Source organism: Ipomoea nil, unplaced genomic scaffold (assembly GCF_001879475.1).
Source record: "Ipomoea nil cultivar Tokyo-kokei standard unplaced genomic scaffold, Asagao_1.1 scaffold2283, whole genome shotgun sequence".
Taxonomy (NCBI): Eukaryota; Viridiplantae; Streptophyta; class Magnoliopsida; order Solanales; family Convolvulaceae; genus Ipomoea; species Ipomoea nil.
Window position 1 is genome coordinate 3,016,929 of NW_017618711.1, and position 10,220 is coordinate 3,027,148.

A 10,220-nucleotide genomic window follows, 5' to 3' on the forward strand; every position below is an offset into this window, starting at 1 on the left:
ACGACATCGTTTTTGCATTCGTATGCACCATGCATGATGCATACGGATAACGGATGCAAAGCATAATTTGCCACCGACGCCCATGTTTTATCTCTGAAAGTATGCTAATTGTTTCTTTGGCTGCAGAGTCATAAAACCAAGGGTTTGACAAATTCATAAAAAATTAGCAAATCCTTTAATTTATTTACTAAACACCTCATTAACACGATTATCTATCCTTGTTAATTTTTTAGACGATCGCTTTCAACTAACATTAATAAAATAGATTTTATATAAACCATTGAAGAATCCTCAAACCTTAGATTTTACTATATTCCTCCGAGAAAACTAAAGATCGAGAAATACATTTGCCGACAAAAAAAGAAACTGAAAAACATAAAAACTGTCACTGTAAGTATCGAAGTACTTGTTTAGATGTTAAAATTTAAATAGATCCAACCGGTGGCTAATGATATCACCTTCGTAAAAACAAAAATAGAATAATAAAATAGGGAGAATTAATATAAAACTTTGGAAAATTTATATGATTAGGCAAGCTTATTATGATAATAACCAAATTTAAAAATATAGTAAAAAATTCAACAAACTAAATTTTATCTCATAAAAATCTCTAAAACTGTAATTTCTAACATTAGATGCCGCCATAATATACAGAAGCGTGCTGCTTTCATTTGTCTTTTGGGCATCCATGAATGGTTGACGAATAAAATTTATGAAACTTTATGTGTTTCTCCCGTAATATGTAAATAAATAATGTCTGGTGTAAAAATGAGAGAAATTCTTGACGATACGTCTCAAAATGGAGTTAGAGAGAAATAAAGGCAAATTATATTGTGTACCAGGATCCATAGTGTATTCTAATTTTGATTTAATACATAGAATTTGACTTCATAATCTATAGAATTCATGTTTATAACACGATATAATGAATATGAATTATGTGCATTATGAACATGAATTCTGTGTATTATGTTAAGTGTTTATGTGTTCTCAGCTATATAATACACAGAATATAATTCATGTTCATTATATCTTATTTATGTGTATGTATTTTATGAACATGAATTCTGATCTGTGCATTATAAACATAAATTCGGTGTATTAGATCAGGGTCCACGATATAACGATTGAGAAATAAAATATATAGAACCTTTTATATGGGTTTAATTTTGTTATCAAATTAAAAGAAATTATGTTTTATTTTAACTATAAGTAAAAAATTTAAATTGATAGATAAAGTATATATATTTATTATGGGTGAATCTCCTGTGAAACGGGTCGGGTATGGGAATGTAATCCATTCGCGAATAAATTGTTTGTTGTTTATTAGGGAAAGTGTAACACTTTTGAGAAAAATGTAATACATTTATAGGGTCTATTTGAAAACCCTGAAAATGATTCCTGCAAGACATTTTTTGAAATTTTCCGTGTTCGGGTATTCAAAGAAAATAAATTCAAAAAAATATTCATTCTAGTCAACCGAAAGGCCCAATATGGCATAAAATGTCTTCTGACGAGACCACTTATTATTATTATTATTATTATTATTATTATTATTATTATTATTATTATATACTAAGTAACAAAAAATATGTTTATTTTCAAGAAAAATGAGCCAAATAGAAAAAATGCAATAATTTCTTAACTTTCAGCAAAACAGAAAATAAAAAAAAATTACGACCTTCAACGAAACACTAGCAAATTAAACTATTTTTTAGAAGATGCGTCATTTTCCGACAAACATTTTTAAGTTTTCAAACGGGCCGTAAAATCAAAATATAATATTTAGATGTTAAATAATTACTTATGAGAAAGAAAAAAAAAAGTGTAATAACACTAATCATTATGGATAAATTAATTGTTTATTAGTTGAGAAAAAGTGTAATACTTATGAGTAAAAATTATAATATTTTAAAATCGAAATGTAATGTTAGGAGTTGAAAAATTATTTATGAGAAAAAAATATAATATTTATAAAAATTTGACTTATCTATCTTACAAATAATTAAGGATCCATGAGACAGTTTCAAGAGATTTAATTTTGCCATTTATTATTTATATCTTATATGGTTAACGTTTCAACTATTGGTTGGAATTGCATGCATATAGAAACTGGAAACAATGAAACGTATCGCCCACTCTCGTTTTTTAAAAGAGGTCAGGAATTCAATTCTCCTCTTGTATGGAAAAATCAATTTGGCCAACACTTTGCAATTTAGTTGGATCGACTCAGTGCGAATGAAATATAGTACGAACTTAATGATACTTCATACAATTAGGACTTGCTCAAAACACCTGACAATAAAAATAAACATACAGTAAACAATTAGACATGCATGAGCTGGAAAATGAAAAAGGCAGACCTCACCGCAGGGCGCAGGCTGCAGAATATATAGAAGTTGTGATGTGGAATGCAAAAATTCACACACAAAATTCCAAAACCATCGATATATGCCATTCCCACATAAGATGACAAAAATTGGGTGTACCACTCATCCGCACATGCAAATGCAACCTACGACTACGCCGATTCTGTACTACGTAGTTGTGAAAGAATGTCTTCCCTTTCTTCAATTATATATATTATTTATTTTCATCAAAATATTACTACCTTTCTCATGTTTTTTTAGTATGTACAGACATTGGCGGCAAGGGTATCGAGAAATTTTTCATCAATCTTCTTTTCTTACTGCTTTATTGAAACAGTACAGTGAAGTATGTTATACTGTTATTTGATATGTATTATTACATTCTTAATTGGAAAATAATTGCGTTATTAGCACTTAACTGTTAACTGTTAGAATTAAATATATCACATGCGTCATATAATATGTGATAATAGCTATTCTCCACTCATTAGTTCTTGTATTGAGCGATCCGGTCTACTGCAGAGTTTTGTCTCTCACTTCTAATAAGCTCTCCCTAAATAGTGTATGAGGTATGTGGTATGTAATGTGAGTAGTGAGAGGATTAGTGATCTTATATAACCACTGGTCATCATTATGATTGTATGTTTTAATTCTCAAACCCTAACTAGACTCCTAATCATAATGATAGTCTCAGGTTATTAGTGTTGCACGTACCACATATTAAATATTTAATATTATCATAACTTATCTTAGTGTTATAATCTAGTGTTATAATAATGATATAACAGGATTACGTTACATTAACTATTTAGTTTTGACTTATTGGTGCAAAAATAAAAACATTTATGGCTTTTGATTTTTTTTAAAAAATACTTTGTATTAACTCAACAAATTAAAGTTTGACTAGGTATATTTGTCATTTTACATTGAAAATGAATGTAAGTTTGCATTAGTATATATATAATTTAAATTTTTAATAAATTTAAATTGTGTAATATAAAAATTCTCTGGTGCAAGACACCAAATTTGAATTTTATGAAACGATTCTCCAACTACTTGTAATAGAATATTTGAATTTTATGAAATTATTCTCTAGAAGTTTATATTTATATATATCCAACCTTTGTCCTTTCTAGCTGTTGGTTGTCCGAAACTTCTCTTCAAAAGGCCAACCTTAATCTCCTCGATCTCAACTTTACACCAAACCTCTCCCCTCTCTACACATGATCTGGAATATGGAAGGTAGTGTAGATGAGGAGTTGTTGAGCCTTAGACTTGGCATTGCCACAGGATCAAATAAGAAGAAGATTATGATGAAGAGGAAGAGAAAGAGGAGAGATGACAACTTCATCAACAACACACTTGTGTTGAGTGATGACGAAAGCTATGAGGGTCAAATTTTTAGCCTCCTTCAGACGAGGGAACAGATGCTGAAAGTAGAAAAAAGAGCCGCCAAAGCGGTGGCGGACGAGGAGGAGGACAAAGGTGGGGGTCTTCACCTCATCCATCTCTTGTTAGTTTCTGCCACCGCGGTGGACGAAAATACCCCTGGCCCCGCTGCGGAGAGCCTCTCGGAGCTGTACCGACGCGCCTCCTTGAGCGGGGACGCGGTCCAGCGCGTGGCGGCCTACTTTGCCGACGCCCTGGTGGCGCGTCTCCTCACGAGAAAATCCCCGTTCTACCACATGATCATGAAACCCCCTACCCCTCACGAGCACCTCTTCGCCTTCACCCACCTCTACCGAGCCTCCCCCTTCCACCAATTCGCCCACTTCACCGCTAACCAAGCCATCATCGAAGCCTTCCACCAAGAATCCCACACCAACAACGCCACCCTTCACGTCATCGACTTCGACGTCTCTCACGGCTTCCAATGGCCTTCCCTCATCCAATCCCTCTCCTCCCCACCCACCAAAATATCCCTCAAAATCACCGCCTTCGGCCCAACCCTCTCAGAGCTCCGAGAAACCGAAGCGAGACTAGTGAGCTTCGCCAAGGGCTTTCGAAACTTATCCTTCTCCTTCACTGGAATGTTGCTCAACTCCATTGATTATTACACGTTAGCCAAAATAACCAAAACCCCCCACGAGACCGTCGCGGTAAACCTCGTGTTTTACCTAAACAGATTACCCAAATTCTCCGACGCTCTGAGAGCCGTCCATCTCCTCAGCCCGTCCGTTGTGACTGTAGTGGAACAAGAGGGCTTCTTCAGAAGCCCGCGGAATTTCTTGTCGAGGTTCATGGAGTCCCTCCATTACTTTGCCGCCATGTTTGACTCGCTAGACGATTGTCTCCCCATAGACAGCCAGGAGAGGCTGAGCATCGAGAAGAACTATCTGGGGAACGAAATCAAGAGAGTGATGACGAACAATGGCGGATGTGGGGAGGGGGACTTGATTGTTCCGAGGTACGAGAAGATGGAGACGTGGAAAGGGAGGATGGAGAGTGAGGGGTTTTGTGGGGTCAGATTGAGCTGTCAAAATGTGATGCAAGCGAAGCTGCTGTTGAAAATCGCGAGTAGCGGCGGCCATTGCTGTAGGGTGAGGTTTGATGGTGGGTTTAGAGTGTTTGAAAGAGACGATGGGATGGCCATTTCTCTGGCTTGGCAAGATAAGCCTTTGACAACTGCCTCTGTATGGCGCTGTGTATGACAACATACACGAATTCCCTTATTTATCTAACATATTCATTTCTTCTTTCTATATTCAAATATTCACCATCCCTGCCAAGCACTTTATATGCTCATATGGCACCTCTTTTCATTTCTTTGAGGAAAGGTCAAGATCAAACCCCAGAAGGTCATAGAATCAAGGGCTCAAGGCAAATTATATCGTGCACCAGGGCGCATCCAAAACGACGTCGTTTTGTATCTGTTTTTCGTTTCTGCACTTCTAAAAAAAAATTTCTCTGTTGCGTATGTACAGAATTGTATAGTAGAATACACATAAACTCTTAACATAATACACATAAACACAAGTGTTAAAAAAAACTGTAACGGGATTGGACGAACGGAACGGTGTCCGTCGCGTCAACTCTCCACCGTACCAACTTATAGAAACGTCGTTTTGGACCAGGGCGCACAATGCATTATGCACCCTGGTGCACGATATAACGATTGATAGAATCAAACTCGGATGGCGGACTGCAACAGATAGAAGAAATATAGAACAGATAATACCTATTTGTAATAGAGTTAATAGTACTCAAAAATAATATTCACTATCCCTTTAAAAAAAAATTGGTTTTGTGTTAGAACATTTCAAATAAAATGTGTAATATTGTTTTATTCATAGAAAAGTATTATATATCTGAAGTTAGACCTATTCTTTTTGTTTTTATTTTATTTTATGATAACGTTAGGTGCAAACGGATTTTACATACTTCAACCGTTCAACTTATATTAATTTGATAAAATTATGATATTGGTGCAGTAAGCCAATATCACTAGTACAAAAAACATCAATAAAATTGACTAATTCGCGTCCAAAGTTAGAACTTTGGACGCCTAAAGTGTAATGTGGTGGTATTTTTGTAATTAAAATGTCACTATATAAATAATTTTTTAAAAAAATTTTAAAACAAAATTGGCGTCCAAAGCTCTGTACTTTGGACGCCAATATTAAAAGTCTTCTATTATTAGCGTCTAAAGCTCAGTACTTTGGACACGAATAATAGAATCCCATTCATCACTCGCGTCCAAAGCGGCAAACTTTGGACGCGAAATATTTTTTAAATCCCAAATAACCCTAGCAACCCAGCAGCTGCTCCTATCTTCTCACGCGTAAACCATCGTCTTCATCCGCTCCGATCCATATCGTCTTCATCCGCTCCTATCTTCATCCGCTCCTATCTTCATCCGCCGCCCGCCGCTTTCCATCAGCCGTCCCCGCCGTCCATTCTTCACTTCGACGCCGTCCATCAGCCGGCCGCCGCTCTCCATCCGCATTGTCGCTGCTTCATCGTCCACCGCAAGCCGCCCAAGCTCGCCGCCGCTGACGCCTCCGGTCTCCACGCTCGCCGCCGCAGCCACGCACGCCGACTGCCGCCGCAGCTACGCACGCCGGCCGACCGCAGGTACGTAATTTTTATTTTTATTTTTTTTGTTATTTTTTTTCGAAAATCAGTAATTATTGTAATTGCAATTAGAAAATCAGTAATTATTTCGAAAATCATTAATTATTTCAAAGAAAAGATGTTTTCTAGTACTAAGCATTTCAAAGCAGTTTCGGCAGGGCATATTTTAGCTTATCTGTTGAAAGTGTTTTTCAAATAACCTTCTTAGCACTTCAAAGCTACAAAAAAATGAAATGAAAAAATAAGTGTTCCTTGTGAGTTGTGGCCTTGTGAGAAAATGTTATCAAAGGTATTCTATGTTGTACATATACAGAATTACAGATCCTGAAAATTCCTTGTATTTTAGTATTTTGTCTACAATTACATTTTTGTTGGGATTAAATGTTTTTTTTTTTTCATTTAAACTCCTCTCTTGAGTTCTGCATTTATATTTTCTTTCACTGCATGAGGCTATGAGCCATGTAAAGCATAAATGGTTTACTTTTTATTGCTCTTTGTTTCTTTCAGCATGCTCTCTTTTTAGCTTCCAATCTCTCTTTTCATTACAATTCCTCCAAATGAAATAGTTCTTGGCCATTCGCTGAAGTTAGTGTCTATTGTCAAGTAACGCACACTACCTAACCTGCTCCCCTGGGGCCTAAATATGAATATAAATTTTACATTGATTATTCAGGAAAGGAAACAAGACTTATAAATGGATTCTTAATTGGTGCTACTAACTTTGACTCATTCTTTTGCCTGTAGAGTACATGTTATTAGACCTATAAAGGAAAGAGCTTGAATGTTAATCATAGCATCTTTTTGGAAAGGAACATGTTTCTCTATGGGTTTGTGGATATAAATGAAGGTTGTGGAACAGAAAGAGTAAATGAACTTACAGAGATACAGAATGCTAGAGTCCAAACTGCATATGAGAAGTAAGGACTAAATTTTATAAAACTCCACCTTAAAACAAGGGTTTCCCTTATCCATTGTCTTTGGTTTCTTTGCTGCAACTGGCCAAGTGACCATAACCATTTTTGCTGTATAGGTTGTTTGCAAACATACGAATTGAGCACTACACCCATTTGGACATGGTATGCTCCAAAACACCTGGTCAGATAATTGATCGATGGATTGTTTCTTGCTATTTGCATTCCTGATAGATGGATATATCATATATGTTGTTGGATGACCCCACTATGACAATTTTCTGGCCTTGTTTCTGACTTAATTCATTCTTGGTCTGTTTTTTTCTACATATAAGAAAAGTTTCTCACTGTAAATGGTCATGGAAGCCAAAATTGAGGTCATATTTAGTTAATTATGTATATCTAAATCCTTTGTATTATCTATAATTTTTGCAGGTTAAACAAATGTTGATAGAATTGGTGTGTAGTGTACATCTTAAATTGATTAAATGTTGAAATATATTATTTGGTAGTTATGCTGGAATGTACAGGAAAATATTTGATTAATGTTGAAATATATTATTTGGTAGTTATGCTGGGATGTACAGGAAAATATTGGTAGTTTTATAAAAAAAATGTTTTTAAAAATTTTTTTTTTTACTATACGCGACCAAAGTTTCTCAACTTTGGACGCGTATAGTATTTTTTAAAAAATAAATAAACACTATACGCGTCCAAAGTTCACGAACTTTGGACGCGAATTATCATTTTTCACGTTCAAAGTTCTTCAACTTTGGACGCAAATAATCATTTTGCGCGTCCAAAGCTACTTTGGACGCTGATTGTTTATACAATCAGCGTCCCCGACATCTGCGTCCTAGCTACTTTGGACGCGAATTAGTCTTAACTTTGGACGCGAATGACTGTTTCTGTACTAGTGTATGTTTATTCATTTTCCTCCATTTTATTATTGTTTTGCAACTAAATTCTAAGTTACTTGCTCAAAAGCCATGTAGTGACCTCTCTCATAAAGAAGGTCGTTGACTCTTTGTGTTTTAATAAGTTGAGAAAGTATGAACATATACTACAATGTAATAGAGTCAGCAACATTCAAAAAAAAATTCTAACCAAGATTCTGTTTGACACATATAGGTTAAAAATTAGCTTATGATATTGTTTTAATTTGCAACTAAATTAGCTATTATTTTAAACTCTACTAATGTTTTACCTGTACGATACACGAAAAAAATTATGTTATTTTTTAGAATGAAAATTAGAAAAAATAAAAATATGTTAAGATTTATAATATAATAATATAGTTGCAATTTCATATATTTGGTAAAGTATCTATCTTCATAACATTAAATTAAAATTAAAATTTTGTATAGTTAATATAGTCTCTAATTATGTACACATTTAGATAAATTTATATAGAAAATTTACATAATTAAATTGATTTATTGTTATTTTTTGAGTAAATTTATTGTTAATTGTATTTCATATATATTATAATTTCAACAATACCAATAATAACTAATAGAATTATATTTAGAAATAAAAGAAGATGTAAATTTTAAATTTGTATGAGTAAATTTGAACTCTAATTCGATGAATTATCCTTCATTCAATTTATCGTTTATTAACCGTTAAAATTATGAATAAATTTGTAATTTTTTTTTTCACTACATTCAACTCTGAAACTTCATTTTGTTTTATCGACTCTAGTGATAACTTATTAAAATAATACACACATTTTAATGGATTGTGTAATTAACCTAGATTCAAAAACACAAATTGTAAAACATCTATATTATTAATCAAAATTTCAGTTATAACCCTTTTTTTTTTAAATAATCTCAAATTATTTTCATGAACTTTATATAACTTCCTCCTTCAAATCAAAACTCTATCATCTTTAAACTCAATAAGAAATTGTAAATAATTTAGTGATTTACTATTCTTTCAAAAGCCTTGAGCTTGTTTTGAATCTCTTGCACTTGAAACTCCAAAACTTACCTCATAAAAAAAGTATTCAAAATTATTTCTTGGATGTTTCATGAATCTTCTATACAAATTTTTTATTTCATCCAATTTATGAATAGTTGATGTCAGATCTTCGTAAATTGATGCAGTAGCTTTTCTCATTTAAAAGTGCATGGAGTGTTTGGAGATAAAGATGTGAGGTTTCAAACAATGAAAACATTGGTGAAGAGAGAATAAATAAGGGCATTGATGAATTGGATTTTTGTTGATGGTGCCTGGAGGCCGGAGACGACATATATTTCAAAAATTGAGCTTGAGAACCACCACTTTTTATTTGTAACGAACTTCTCAATGATATCGAAGAGGGTGTACACATTGTCATTTGCAACAAAAGTTTCCTTTGTTAGTGATTAGTTCAAACCTTCAAAAATAATCTTAGTCTTGAAGGCATGGGTAAATTTATAAAGCATCTTACGATCTACGATGACTTTGATGCTCTTGCCACCTCTAGCATCTCGCAACGTACTCCTCTATATACATATATCAATTTCATAACTAGAGAGGGAAAAGATGAATCAAATTCTTAGCTTTTGTTTGAGATTAGAAAAAAGTATATCAAAGTTAAATTAGGATGTGTGAAATTGGCTAGTGAGGGGGGGGGATGATAAGGGCATCTCCAATGTGGGGAGAAAGGGTTGTGGGAGGGAAGGTTTTTTTTTTTTTTTTTTTTTTTTTTTTTTTTTTTTTTTCTACAGAGATATTGTTCTCTCTAGAGAAAAGGGGTTTTAAGCACGTGGAGGCACGCACCTGGCCTGCATGCGCTACGCACGGTGGGGGGACAACTGTTTCCCACCATGACATCATATAAAAAAAATTAAATTCTCTCAACAGTCATATTGATGGT

The 10,220-nt window shown here is 34.1% G+C and overlaps 1 protein-coding gene across 1 annotated transcript; it reads left to right on the plus strand.

The window, feature by feature from the left end:
- The first annotated feature begins 3,583 nt into the window (after positions 1-3,583).
- LOC109151310 (scarecrow-like protein 23) lies at positions 3,584-5,073 on the plus strand. The gene has a single exon (XM_019299257.1). It carries the CDS (start codon positions 3,593-3,595, stop codon positions 5,018-5,020), a length of 1,428 nt encoding a protein of 475 aa, XP_019154802.1. The 5' UTR covers positions 3,584-3,592; the 3' UTR covers positions 5,021-5,073.
- The last annotated feature ends 5,147 nt before the right edge of the window (positions 5,074-10,220 follow it).